Source organism: Periplaneta americana, chromosome 15 (assembly GCF_040183065.1).
Source record: "Periplaneta americana isolate PAMFEO1 chromosome 15, P.americana_PAMFEO1_priV1, whole genome shotgun sequence".
NCBI lineage: Eukaryota > Metazoa > Arthropoda > Insecta > Blattodea > Blattidae > Periplaneta > Periplaneta americana.
In genome coordinates, this window is record NC_091131.1 from 26350467 (window position 1) to 26364798 (window position 14332).

General features: G+C 35.2%; 2 protein-coding genes across 5 annotated transcripts in view; one reads left to right on the forward strand and one right to left on the reverse strand.

The window, feature by feature from the left end:
• Positions 1-8997, reverse strand: part of Git (ARF GTPase-activating protein GIT1) — a 33731-nt gene extending 24734 nt beyond the window's left edge. For 2 of the 3 annotated variants that reach the window (XM_069846845.1, XM_069846843.1), the window contains exons 1-7: positions 8776-8996; positions 7947-8193; positions 7217-7406; positions 5024-5154; positions 4744-4933; positions 2851-2923; positions 741-956 (exon numbers count right to left, since the gene is read on the reverse strand). In XM_069846845.1, coding sequence (XP_069702946.1) covers positions 741-956; positions 2851-2923; positions 4744-4933; positions 5024-5154; positions 7217-7406; positions 7947-8193; positions 8776-8842 — 1114 coding nt within the window. In that variant the 5' untranslated portion in view covers positions 8843-8996. Of the gene's footprint in view, positions 1-740; positions 957-2850; positions 2924-4743; positions 4934-5023; positions 5155-7216; positions 7407-7946; positions 8194-8775 lie in introns of all 3 variants that reach the window. The other variant, XM_069846844.1, reaches the window with a different exon arrangement.
• A 315-nt stretch (positions 8998-9312) lies between these two features.
• The window catches only part of LOC138714740 (ankyrin repeat domain-containing protein 13D), a 67593-nt gene continuing 62573 nt past the window's right edge, over positions 9313-14332 (forward strand). The window contains exon 1 of one of the 2 annotated variants that reach the window (XM_069846846.1): positions 9313-9540. In XM_069846846.1, the coding sequence (XP_069702947.1) occupies positions 9442-9540 (99 nt within the window). In that variant the 5' untranslated portion in view covers positions 9313-9441. The remainder of the gene's footprint in view (positions 9541-14332) is intronic. The other variant, XM_069846847.1, reaches the window with a different exon arrangement.

Sequence of the window (14332 nt, forward strand, 5' to 3'; positions counted from 1 at the left end):
CCAAATTAATAATGTTTAATATTAACGCAACAAATAACTTATCTTCTTCCTATCCTGAATTAAACCCAAATTAATAATGTTTAAAATTAACGCAACAAATAACTTATCTTCTTCCTATCCTGAATTAAACCCAAATTAATAATGTTTAACATTAACGCAACAAATAACTTATCTTCTTTCTATCCTGAATTAAACCCAAATTAATAATGTTTAAAATTAACGCAACAAATAACTTATCTTCTTCCTATCCTGAATTAAACCCAAATTAATAATGTTTAACATTAACGCAACAAATAACTTATCTTCTTCCTATCCTGAATTAAACCCAAATTAATAATGTTTAACATTAACAGAACAAATAACTTATCTTCTTCCTATCCTGAATTAAACCCAAATTAATAATGTTTAACATTAACGCAACAAATAACTTATCTTCTTCCTATCCTGAATTAAACCCAAATTAATAATGTTTAACATTAACGCAACAAATAAGTTATCTTCTTCCTATCCTGAATTAAACCCAAATTAATAATGTTTAACATTAACGCAACAAATAACTTATCTTCTTCCTATCCTGAATTAAAATAAGGAATGTGCAGGCACGCATTCACTCATTCTCATTCTCTCTCTCTCTCTCTCTCTCTCTCATGTGAATACTTATATGAATAAAGTTATAGATAATTTTATCCGAATTTTCCTTATGTTTATACTGTAGATTAAAATTACTATTCAATGCTTACCTTGTGAGAAAAGCAATGATGATGTGGGTGATTGCCTTCGTTTGGCATCTGACAGTATATCTATGATAAGTGTTGCAAATTCTCTTGCATTGAAACGGGCTAGTTTTTGTCGACCCTGATTCCGTGTAGATGAAAAATCAGGGTTGACTGGAAGAAATGGCACAGTACACATCTCTGGGACTAACGTAGTCGAAGACTTAAGCGTTGATAACCAAACTACAATAAAAAGAATGTAATTAAGAATTTTAGAACTACATTTTGGTGTAATTTATTTCTCTCTTTCATTAAATGAACTACTCTGATTAACACGAAAGCTACACATACTCAATGCTGTGCATGAAGTACACTAAAACATTTTTTTCTGTTTTCTGAAGTATAAATTGCATGGTATATCTTGAGCAACAGTGACCATGAGATTGCAAGTAACTGATAAATGTACTTCACATGCATTACGCTGATTTCTACACTGCAGTTACAACACATCAGTTGTATCAGACGAGATATGTGATCAATGTTTGTACGAGGTGCATCCAGAAAGTAAGTTTCCCTATTAAAAAAAAAAAAAAAAAGAACACACACTTTCAGGAAAACACTTATTGGCAACAGGTACAGCAATGTTTCAGCTATTTTTCAACATAGCCACCATCAGAATTGAGACACTTGTATCGTGGGATCAACTTTTGTATCCCTTTGTCGTAGAACTCTGCCGCCTGTGAATGGAACAAGCGTGACAGACGACTTCAGCTCTTCGTCGTTGCCAAAACGCTCACCGGAGGACAGGAATTTCTTGAGGTGCAAGAAAACGTGAAAATCGCTGGGAGCAAGATCAGGACTGTAGGGTGGATGATCAAACAACTCCCAGCCAAAATCCGTCAAAACAGCTGCTGTGCGCCCAGCCGTATGTGGACGAGCATTGTCATGGAGGAGCACAACACCTGCAGTAAGCATTCCACGCCTCTTGTTTTGAATGGCACGTCGCAATTTTCGCAGTGTTTCACAGTAACGGTCAGCGTTCACTGTTTCACCTCTTGGAAGGAAATCAATGAGCAGAATGCCCTTCCTGTCCCAGAACACCGTGCACATCACTTTCCGTACCGACAGCGTCTGTTTGAATTTCGTCCTGACTGGAGATCCACTATGCCGCCAATGCATTGACTGCTGCCTGGTTTCCAGGGTGAAGTGTGAAATCCAAGTCTCATCGCCCGTGATGATCCTGTTGAGGAAGTCGTCGCCGTCATCATGATACTGTTGCAGAAATGTCAGTGCTGCTCCTAAACGTTGCATTTTGTGTTTGGGTGTCAGGTTTATCGGCACCCACCTGGCACACACTTTTTTGAACAGCAGGTACTTAGTGACAATCTCATGCAACAAGGATCGCGATATCTGCGGAAAATGGCTGCTCAGCTCCGTAATCGTGAAGCGACGGTTCTCCATGATGCACTGCTGCACCAGCTCAACACGATCATCATTGATGAGGGACGGTCGCCCACTGCGCTCTTCATCATGGACACTTTGACGACCTTCGGAAAACTACCTACACCAGCGATACACTATCTGCTTACTCATGATGTTCGGCCCATAGACCTGACAGAGCTGCCGATGAATTTCAATTGGTGCAATGCTTTGTGCATTAAAGAACTTTATCACCGACCGAACCTCGCACACAGTGGGAGAAGGAATAAGAGCTTCCATTTCGGACCACTGCTGCCATGCTACTGGCACCAGGCAGGACCTGTCTGGCTGGCATATGATTGATACATCATAGATCTGTTATGCATGCGCAATTGACAAGGCTAATTACGTTTACTTTCAATGGGGAAAAAATCGGGAAACTTACTTTCTGGATGTGCCTCGTAGTTTGCATTATACAAGCATCTATTCTTTCTTTAATTTTAATGTCCACTGATATCACCCAGCACTCAAGATGTACCGTGAAATGTGTAAGTTTGCCTCTATGTTCCTATTGCGTCATCACAACTAAGGTGTCAGAAATTAGTTCTAGGTGGCTAGAATATCCTTACTTTGCTGACACAATATTTTGGACAAACATTGCAATGTTTCTCTACATAGTGCATGGCTAGCTTACAGTACTTGTTATTTATAAACTTACTAGAATCAGTCTCTCTTCTATCAACTTCATCATAAACATCCATTGCCAATTCTTCAAATAGGTGATTCGGCAACTGAAAAAAAAAAAAATCGAAATTTACACACATAATCACACATAAATCAAGAAATCAGTTCATGTGACCTTTCATTTTCATTTCATTTTATTATATTCCATAGATCTTACATTAGCAATGAAACTTTAAGATGTGAAACTAGTCAAAATTTTACAAGATTGCAATTACAATTTTTACAATTTCAGTTTCAATTTTTTACAATTTTTTGGCGAGATGTAGTGAGATGAGATGAGGTCGAGGATTCACCAACGGATTACCTGGCATTTTCCTTATGGTTGGGGAAACATTACATAAAGAATTAAGATAATACACTTTTAGGGAAGAAAATGGCATTTTACTATTTCCAAAATTAGGTATGTACTGAATCCTTAAAAATCTTATACCAATAAATATTTCATGAAAATAAGATTTTATTTTTCTTTTATGGAAGAGGGGGAACAAGATATTTCGAGAAGTATCCTATAATGTATTGAACGGGTTACATCAGCTTCTTGTCTATGCGGATGATGTGAATATGTTAGGAGAAAATCCACAAACGATTAGGGAAAACGCGGAAATTCTAGTTGAAGCAAGTAAAGCGATAGGGTTGGAAGTAAATCCCAAAAAGACAAAGTATATGATTATGTCTCGTGACCAGAATATTGTACGAAATGGAACTATAAAAACTGGAGATTTATCCTTCGAAGAGGTGGAAAAATTCAGATATCTTGGAGCAACAGTGACAAATATAAATGACACTCGGGAGGAAATTAAATGCAGACTAAATATGGGAAATGCCTGTTATTATTCGGTTGAGAAGCTTTTGCCATCTAGTCTTCTGTCAAAAAGTCTGAAAGTTAGAATTTATAAAACAGTTATATTACCGGTTGTTCTGTATGGTTGTGAAACTTGGACTCTCACTTTGAGAGAGGAACAGAGATTAAGGGTGTTTGAGAATAAGGTTCTTAGAAAAATATTTGTGGCTAAGAGGGATGAAGTTACAGGAGAATGGAGAAAGTTACACAACACAGAGCTGCACGCATTGTATTCTTCACCTGACATAATTAGGAACATAAAATCCAGACATTTGAGATGGGCAGGACATGTAACACATATGGGCGAATCCAGAAATGCATATAGTGTGTTAGTTGGGAGGCCGGAGGGAAAAAGATCTTTGGGGAGGCCGAGACATAGATGGGAAGATAATATTAAAATGGATTTGAGGGAGGTGGGATATGATGGTAGAGACTGGATTGATCTTGCTCAGGATAGGGACCAATGGCGGGCTTATGTGAGGGCGGCAATGAACCTCCGGGTTCCTTAAAAGCCAGTAAGTAAGTAAGTTATCCTATAATGTATTTTTTTTTCTGGGTATAGGACAAAAGGATTTAACCTATGTACAAAAACAATGAAAAAATAACTTAATCAATGGTCTATGTTTAAAAATTAGGAAGCTTTGACAATTTGTGAAGCATGAGAACGTCACTTATAGTTACTACGAAGATGATCTAGGAAGTAACAGTCATTTGTGCATTCCTGCCGCAGAGGTCAGTCCCCAATATTTTATGAATAAAGTCATTTTATTTTCATTTAAAACTAATCTTTAACAAAGTTTCAGTGATCTCAACAGTTTTCTGACTTTTGAATAACTCCATACATTAAAAGGACGTCAGTCAGCTTCTACACACAGGGCAAGAAATAGAAGTCTTGCATTAAGACGTGACTGCTAACCCTCATGCGTAACAAATATGCGTGGCTAATGCTACTAATTAAAGAAGTTGGAATTCTTCCAGATGGAATAAACCCCAGCGCTTCCTTTACAAACTGTATATACATCTTACCCTTTGAAGTTTCTTTCTGGCGGCCTTAGCATATTCTGTTAACTCTAGACTGTCTGATATTTCTGGAACAATGTAATGTTGACCCATCTGGTGGTCTGGTTTCCGTAAACATAAATAATATGCCAAGCGATCTGTTAATTCATACATGCACTCAACAAGACGGTCTGCTAGATCTTTGTGCCCTGCTGACCTGAAACACCAATAGTGACCATTTTATTGTGAAAATAAAGATGATACGCAGTTTGTTAGATTTTGTATGGAATGTAATTCAGCAACACACCTAGCATAGTCTACGGGCGTTTTTCCCTGACTATCTTCTGCCCCAGGATCAGCTCCATAAACCACCAGGAGTTCAGCTTGATAAACCTGACCCACCTTTGCTGCAACGTGAAGAGGTGTGGTTCCCTTTTCCTGAGAAACAAAGAGAACCTCTAATACAGAATTTCCCTAGGTACATCACGAGTTCATTAACCTACACATGAATATGCAATTTTTAATAACATGTGATTCTTTTATATTCAAAGATAAACCACACATGTTAGGCCAATTATACAGTGTTCATAGATTTGATAAGAAACGTAAAAAATTATATATTACAGTTATTTGATTCTTTGGCGAAAATTAAGACACTTTCATGTTTATCTATACTAATATTAAATCTGTAGCCGAAATTTTTATGGTAATTTTCGATTTTCCAAAAATAATTGGTCCTAACATATATAATTAACCACCCTGAAACCGAAAATCGCTTTTTTGAAATTTTTGTTTGTATGTCTGTCTGTCTGTCTGTATGTTTGTTACCTTTTCACGCGATAATGGCTGAACGGATTTCGATGAAAACTGGAATATAAATTAAGTTCGTTGTAACTTAGATTTTAGGCTATATGGCATTCAAAATACATTATTTAAAAGGGGGGTTATCGAAATATCTCGCTTATTATTGATTTTTGTGAAAAATGTTACATAACAAAAGTTTCTTTAAAAATAATTTGCGATAAGTTTTATTCCTTGAAAAAATTTGATGGGACTGATATTTAATGAGATAAATGAGTTTTAAAATTAAAATAACTGCCATCTAAGGCCGTGTAATGAATTAAAAAACAAATGACTTCGTCTATAAGGGGCCTTGGACAGCAACAATCGAAAGCTATGAAAGATAGCCTACAGACAATGTTTCTGTGTTTGTATGAAGTAATATCGGAAGCTAAATCAACCGATTTTTGTATAATTAATTATTATTTCACCACTGGAAAGTGTAGTTTCTCTAGATGGACATAATGCTATAATGTTATTACAGTAACTTCTGATATAATATAATATGCAATGTAATGTAATATTATATAATATAATTTAAGTTATTTGAAGGGTTCAGTAGCATAGTGGGCCAAGCGCCATTTACTGATTATGTAGAAAACAAGGGTTAAAATTAAGTTATTACCATAATTCAATGGAAACCTATAACAAGTAAAATAAAATATACACAATTACACATTAAATCTAAATGATGTCAATCTTCATTAAACTATGGTTGCATGTAATAAAAATTAAGAAACATGTTAAATGAATTGTCATTGCACCAAATGAGTGTCTCTGGACCAAAATGATCGCATTTTAATTATATGGATGCAATTTAAATTAAGTAACATAATAAACGATTTATCCTTCTATCGAACACGAGTGTTTCCTGGATCAAATGTCCTATTTTAATTATGTAATTACTTTATATTTATTTCTAACGGGTGCAGCGGAGTGCACAGGTACGGCTAGTATGTAAATAAATATACTCCTAGATTTACAGATATTTTTCTCATAATATAGACCAAAATTGACAGACGTTTGAGATGAGCAGGGCATGTAGCACATATGGGCGAATCCAAAAATGCATATAGTTTGTTAATTGAGAGACCGGAGGCAAAAAGACCTTTGGGGAGGCCGAGACGTAGATGGGAGGATAATATTAAAATGGATTTGAAGGAATTGGGATATGATTGTAGAGACTGGATTAATCTTGCTCAGGATAGGGATCAATGGCAGGCTTATGTGAGGGCAGCAATGAATCTCCGGGTTCCTTAAAAGCCATTTGTAAGTATAGACCAAAATTGAAGATACTCTTTATTAATATTCCTTCCTTGTTGATGCTTTCTGCATTAATGGTTAGATGTTTTACTTATGGAAATAGAATATTGACTTCAATCCTCCTCTCTATTATTAAGTCCAAAATATTAGACATCTTCTCTTTTTATTTCCTTTATACATATTAAGTTTCCAGTCAATGATTATGTATTACATAACATTAGAAAACATATTAAATTAAAAAATGTACCAGTAAGAAACATGTACAGTACATACATCAGATTGTTTCAAATGGAAGAAACTAGAATCAGACTATTTTTAGAGGTAGATAAGAGTTAAACAGTGAGGTTTTAATGTGAATTTTATAAGAAAAATTACACGTTATAGTTTAAATATTCACCTCATGGAAATAATTTGGATCTGCTCCTTGTGAAAGCAGGCGAAGACTAGTTTCCAAGTTGGATGTCCGAACACTTGAGTGAAGTTGTCTGCTCAGGTCATCTTCCAGCAGTAAGGTGTCATCTTTCCCTGGGCGGAATACGAAAGCCAACATCTGGTGCTTTGCCCGGATGAAATCTGCTTTGGTTGGGCTAAAGTAACAAGTAACACAATAAGCTTAGTCAATTTAAATGATAAAGGTACACGAAGTTCACTTCATAATATCTAAACATGCTATGTAGTACATTCTAATAAATTTAAATAAGAGAAAGATCAGCGATTTTTTAAATGAGAATAACATTTACGGTAATAATTTTTATATTAGCATTTTAACATTCATACTTGGGAGGAGGAGGAAGAAAATTGATAGGTAGTTTAACTAACATCCTGACCATAGCAGATTTTAATATACATTTGGAATGTCAAAGTTGTCCAAAGAAGCTCAGGGTTCTAAATTATGACCAAAAGAAGAAAACATCTTCACTTCTGTGCAACTGTAGCCTAATCTAATCTACAATACCGGTATACTAACTATAGGGCCTATAGTTAGTTTGTTTTTAAAACAAAACTAAATGATGGGCTAGTTTTATTTTAATCATTACCCAGCTCTTTTTATGTTGTAACACTGAGAAAATAATGCTGTACTCAGAAAGCCATCACTAAACTAAGTTTCTCTCAACTTTGACACTTACTGTAAAGGATCCTTGGATTGAGGTTTTCTTCTTCCAGATTTTGAATGTGTTGGGTCTAAGAGCGAGTGTTCCCAAATACTGTTGACTCCATTGCTGTTCAATGTGTTTACCATCTGAAGCAATGTTGGACACCATGATCCTTTCTTTAAAGACTTGACATGAGAAATATGACGGCCTAAACTTCTATGAATGCTACAGCACTCATCACACAAAAGAATTCCTCTATTAATTGACGCCCAAGATGGATCTGTAAGAAAGATAATGTAGTCAATCCACTTGTTTTATCAATCTGTCAAAGCCATGGAGTATAAACACAATATTAATCTCAATATGTTACGGATGACATAACAATCTTTTCAATTCCCAATACAACTAGATTAACATTTAATTAATTAATTAAATGATTAACAATGTTATTTTACAATGCTTTATGATAGAATACAAATCTATAAAATCAGTCTTGATTTCAGTACTGTCAAATCATAAATAACAGGTGTATGCCAAATACATTATTGTTGCAAAATATACTAACAGAATAGTATATTTACATGTCGATAGAGATGAAGTTTACAATATTGATAGGTACACTTTTAGTCTGTCTGTAATAATTTATCATTTATTTATTATGAATGAAGGTCAATACCTTCTTGATTTGATAGTTACGGACTACATTTTTTCTTTAATTTACTGTAACTGTTAATTTTAAAAGGGAAATTAAATCAGTATATATTTTGCTATAGTCACTCGCTATGGTTGTAGTACTTATAAATAATTCCACTTGTTGCTGAAGTCAAATTTGGTAATTACAAGTGAATTCATACTGACTCACCCGATGATCCACAGTCGGCGCATTCTTGGACATTCTTCAACTTCCCTCGGGACATCGGAATTGACATTATAACATCCCATTAATATGGTCCTAATAACCTCCCACCCACCGTTTGACATACACACCACAAAAGGATGACTGTACTTAATAAATGCTTCTCCCATTCACGTCAATCACGACTTTCTTCCCACAGACATAATCACAGACTGTTAACCTCAAAAGTCAACTTCAAACTATTTACTATAGGACCTATATATTATATTCATGTAATTAAAACTCCATTTCTGTAAAGGTAGTAGTATGGTATATTTATAACTAAAAAGTAACGATTACATGAATCATTATATGAACATAATATAAACTTATTTTAAAAATATTCATATGACTGCAGTAGTGCGTGAGATTTCATAGAGGTGGTATTTATGGAGACTGCTGGTTATAAGTTTTTCTTCCCCTTGAACTTGAATGGTTGAATCACGTTGAATGTAGTCTATTATTAGGATGAATATCGTGAATATGCCCCACCCCCCATTTACATTTACAATCTCTTTGGTATTGGTCTGGAGTGTGCAGAAGCAGAAAGGTTTCTTTTGATGGACCCAAGAAATAAGTTCTAGTGTCAAATTAATTTGTAATTGAGAAGTTGTTAAAAACTGTTCTGTTGAAATGCCTTCCATTGACTTTATAAAAAGCGAATACCCATTACACTGGCTTGTATGGAATAATGAATATAAAGAATTGGATAAGGAGTTGTCAAAGAAAGTGGTTAGTATGTGTCAAAGGTATTTGAAATATGAGTTCATTCGTGATAATTCGACTTGATTTTGACTAGTAATAAGTGGAAACTCTATTCTAACTATATTTAAATGTGAATTTTGCTCTAAGTACATTGACAACGAGTTAATTATTAAGACTTAGTTCCTAATCATGAGTTAGAGAATTAGGCCTAACACGTTTTCCTTCACACACCATTACACATGTAGGTCTAAATTATTGGTTTTATCACAACATTCTTAAGCTAAAATTGAAATTAATCTATGATTCAACGTGACATTTCTTCTTGATTGACTAATTTATTTAAGTTTATTGTTTGTTAACTATGGTACAGATTTTATGCATGACTTATTGTGAAAAGAATGAACTTTCAAGAGAAGTTGTTTGGAAAAACTTTAGTCTCTTGGTAATCAATGAAGTTGGAGTTACCTATAGGGTATAAAGATAAAGAGTAATTTAATTTATCTGAATATAATAACGGTGTGTTGCTGTCTTCTAAACTAATTATGACAGTATAATACGTTGCATAAATTAATTTGTTATATTTTTTCTTTAATGTTTCATAGTGCAACTGAATCATGTTGGTTTCTCAGTTTTTATTAAACTCTGTAACGTTTAAAGGTTGTTTAATGTTAGCGCTGAAGGATAACTTCAGTTCTTGAGTTTTATCCGTTTCAATTTTGTGCACAGACAGTGCTGTTCTGTGACTACTTAAGTCATGTGTTATTTTACATTCTAATGTTTTTAATGTTGTTTTGGCGATAGCCATATTGCTGGGGTTTCGAAAATGTTTATTACGTTTATTTCTTCAGAGTTACTGACACAGCATTCACATTTGGCAACACTAAAATTTTCAACATAGCCTATCAGCTACAAGTGTTCTGCAAGACAGTTACGGTACCTTCAGCGACAGGTCTTAAGTTATGCAGATGTTGATATTCACGAATAATCAGAAACCACGTTTTGATTATACAGATTTTGAATTTATTTAATTTTAGGCACTATTCCAAATAACTACTTTAGTACGATTCTTGTCATCTCTCAGTGCAGTCCCTACCCAAAGATTCGTTAGGCAGTATTAACTTGTTTACATTTTTCACAAAATGATTGTGATTACTATTTTAAAATACTTCTGTTCCCTTTTTCCGTAATGTTCGCCAAACTGTAACTAATCGTGGATTCTGCAAAATCGGCAGAAATGGTTACTGTTTCTGATTACATTAGTAGTGTAAATTAATTATCTTTTAGGCTTATTTGACACTGCCAAATTGCCTGTAATGCTGGCTACCGTAACAATATTAATTACGGATATAACTACATTCACATAATAACCATCTCTGTCGATTTCAAAACAACCACAATTAGTGAAGCAACATTACCCCTTTTTCATTCTGGAATCGACGGAAATTATGAATGACATCATTTAGTATAGCTGTTCTCAGAAATCGAATCCAGATACCTCATCTCTTTCTGTTCTCTCTTTCCATCTTGATGTCTCTCTTTCTCTCTGCGTATAAAGGTAGAACGCTAGCCCATTTAGTCTGTCGCCTGTCAGTGCTGGATTAGACCTATAGTTGATAAGATAAAATTTCAAGGTCTGTTGGTAATGGGTGGTATTCCATAGATAAGGAGATCAAATTAGATTCAGAACTAGTTGTAAGTACAAGTTTTTAACTTTATTCCCATTAGTATGCTTAGCCTAGTGGCAAAGCTACTCGAAGACAATTAAAAATTATTAATTGTACTGTAATAAATTTTCCTTCCGTAATTGTACTGTTTATACTGGGTTCTTCGCTCAATAATCGCTAGATTGTGGCACATGTCAACTATAGATGTGCTCGGACAGGGTAACCAAGGATCTACGGATGAGGAAAATGTTTCCTTGGCTCTTCAACAGTTGCGGCTTTGCAAGGATGATTTGGGGGGAAAAGAAAATAGCGTGAAGTTCTTTGATGGCAGAAGGAATTTCTGGCAAGCCCCCCCCCCCCCTCCATGGTGTTACGAGGCATGTCTCACAACCAACCACAATGATCAGCAAGAAATATTCAAACTTTCCCGTACCTGTACTTGAAGTCAGTGTTACCAATTTAGCGTGTCTCCTTTTAACAATTTTTCAGTAACAAAATTAATTAACCTTTTGTATTGTAAATTTTTGTAAATATAATTTAGAGACTAATACAAGAGAGAATTAATACAAGAGGGTGGAAGTGCATTATATAGCGAAATTTATAAACTTGTACTTGCTATTTGGGAAAAGGAAATTGTACCAGAACAATGGAAGGAGTCCATAATTGTACCTATTTTTAAAAAGGGGGACAAAACCAACTGTGGTAACTTTCGAGGAATATCACTTTTGTTGACGTCGTACAAAATTTTGTCCAATATTCTTTTGAGAAGATTAACTCCGTACGTAGATGAAATTATTGGGGATCATCAGTGCGGTTTTCGGCGTAATAGATCGACTATTGATCAGATTTTTTGTATTCGACAGATAATGGAGAAGAAATGGGAGTATAAGGGTACAGTACATCAGTTATTCATAGATTTCAAAAAGGCATATGACTCGGTTAAGAGGGAAGTATTAAATGATATTCTTATTGAATTTGGTATTCCCAAGAAACTAGTTCGATTAATTAAAATGTGTCTCAGTGAAACATACAGCAGAGTCCGTATAGGTCAGTTTCTATCTGATGCTTTTCCAATTCACTGCGGGCTAAAGCAGGGAGATGCACTATCACCTTTACTTTTTAACTTTGCTTTAGAATATGCCATTAGGAAAGTTCAGGATAACAGGCAGGGTTTGGAATTGAATGGGTTACATCAGCTTCTTGTCTATGCAGATGACGTGAATATGTTAGGAGAAAATGCACAAACGATTAGGGAAAACACGGAAATTTTACTGGAAGCAAGTAAAGCGATAGGTTTGGAAGTAAATCCCGAAAAGACAAAGTATATGATTATGTTTCGTGACCAGAATATTGTACGAAATGGAAATATAAAAATTGGAGATTTATCCTTCGAAGAGGTGGAAAAATTCAAATATCTTGGAGCAACAGTAACAAATATAAATGACACTCGGGAGGAAATTAAACGCAGAATAAATATAGGAAATGCGTGTTATTATTCGGTTGAGAAGCTCTTATCATCCAGTCTGCTGTCCAAAAATCTGAAAGTTAGAATTTATAAAACAGTTATATTACCGGTTGTTTTGTATGGTTGTGAAACTTGGACTCTCACTCTGAGAGAGGAACATAGGTTAAGGGTGTTTGAGAATAAGGTGCTTAGGAAAATATTTGGGGCTAAGAGGGATGAAGTTACAGGAGAATGGAGAAAGTTACACAACGCAGAACTGCACGCATTGTATTCTTCACCTGACATAATTAGGAACATTAAATCCAGACGTTTGAGATGGGCAGGACATGTAGCACGTATGGGCAAATCCAGAAATGCATATAGAGTGTTAGTTGGGAGACCGGATGGAAAAAGACCTTTGGGGAGGCCGAGACGTAGATGGGAGGATAATATTAAAATGGATTTGAGGGAGGTGGGATATGATGATAGAGACTGGATTAATCTTGCACAGGATAGAGACCGATGGCGGGCTTATGTGAGGGCAGCAATGAACCTTCGGGTTCCTTAAAAGCCATTTGTAAGTAAGTATTACCTTTAATCTCTGGTTTATGTCCCTGTTTCTGAAGATGGGAAGTACTGAGAAATATGCATTATTGGCAGTCTGTATTCTTGTATTTCTACCATTTCCTCATTTTTGTTGGTTAGATGTATGCCAAGATATTAAATTCATTCACTATCTCCACTTTGGATCCTTCCGGAACGAGCTGTTCATCTGTATATTTCCTTCTCCTAGCCTGTACCATTACCTTCGTCTTTTGTTCATTGATTTTAAGGCCAATCTCCTTAACTTCTCTACTCAGATCTTCAAATATTTCTTTAACTCTTCGTGTTGTTCTTCCCATCAAATTAATATCATCCACATATTCATTTAATTGAGGTGTTTGGATTGGAGCATTATTGTGATAAAAATTAGTTCCCATGGACGAGCGTTTCTCAAACTATGGTCCGTGGACCATCTGTGGTCCTCGAGGTGTGCTCTTGTGGTCCTCCAAAAAAGACAGAAGAAGAAATAAAATTAAAATGAATTGCGAATTACATTATAGCTGAAAATCTCAAAGATTGGAAATTACACATGGCAATCGCTTTCACTTTTTCTCCCACTACTGACATTTTATGAAATTTATTACCCTACCCTTCTATCGACTTCCCACTCTACTCTCAGCAACAAAAGAGGGATTTAAAACACTATGAACATGGCGTTTCTCGCCATCTTTTCCCTGCATTTCTGGTGCTGCACCTGTAACCCAGCCAGGGACCACCTGAATTCATTACAGAGGACCACAGTGCCGAACTTTATCATGTATTTATGACTTTAAATCTTTCTTGTTTGGTACACGCTAGTAGTTGCCTATGTCTCTGTTAAATAGTGCCCATTATGCATAATGAAAAACTAGCTTCGTCCGGATCTTTGAAAAGAAAGGAACGTGATGATATGCTTCATTTAGGCACTGCTAATAGTTCAGAAGCTGTGTGTGACGATATTAATATCAGTGATTCTAGTGCCATTAAAGAAATATCTAGTCATTCAAATGTAGGCCTAGAACAACTGTGTAAGAATCGACAGGCTCATTCATCTCATTAATGTGAATACCAACATTTTAATTTTTTTTTAGTTAACAAGTTAAAGATTATCCAAACTCTAACAGCCTTC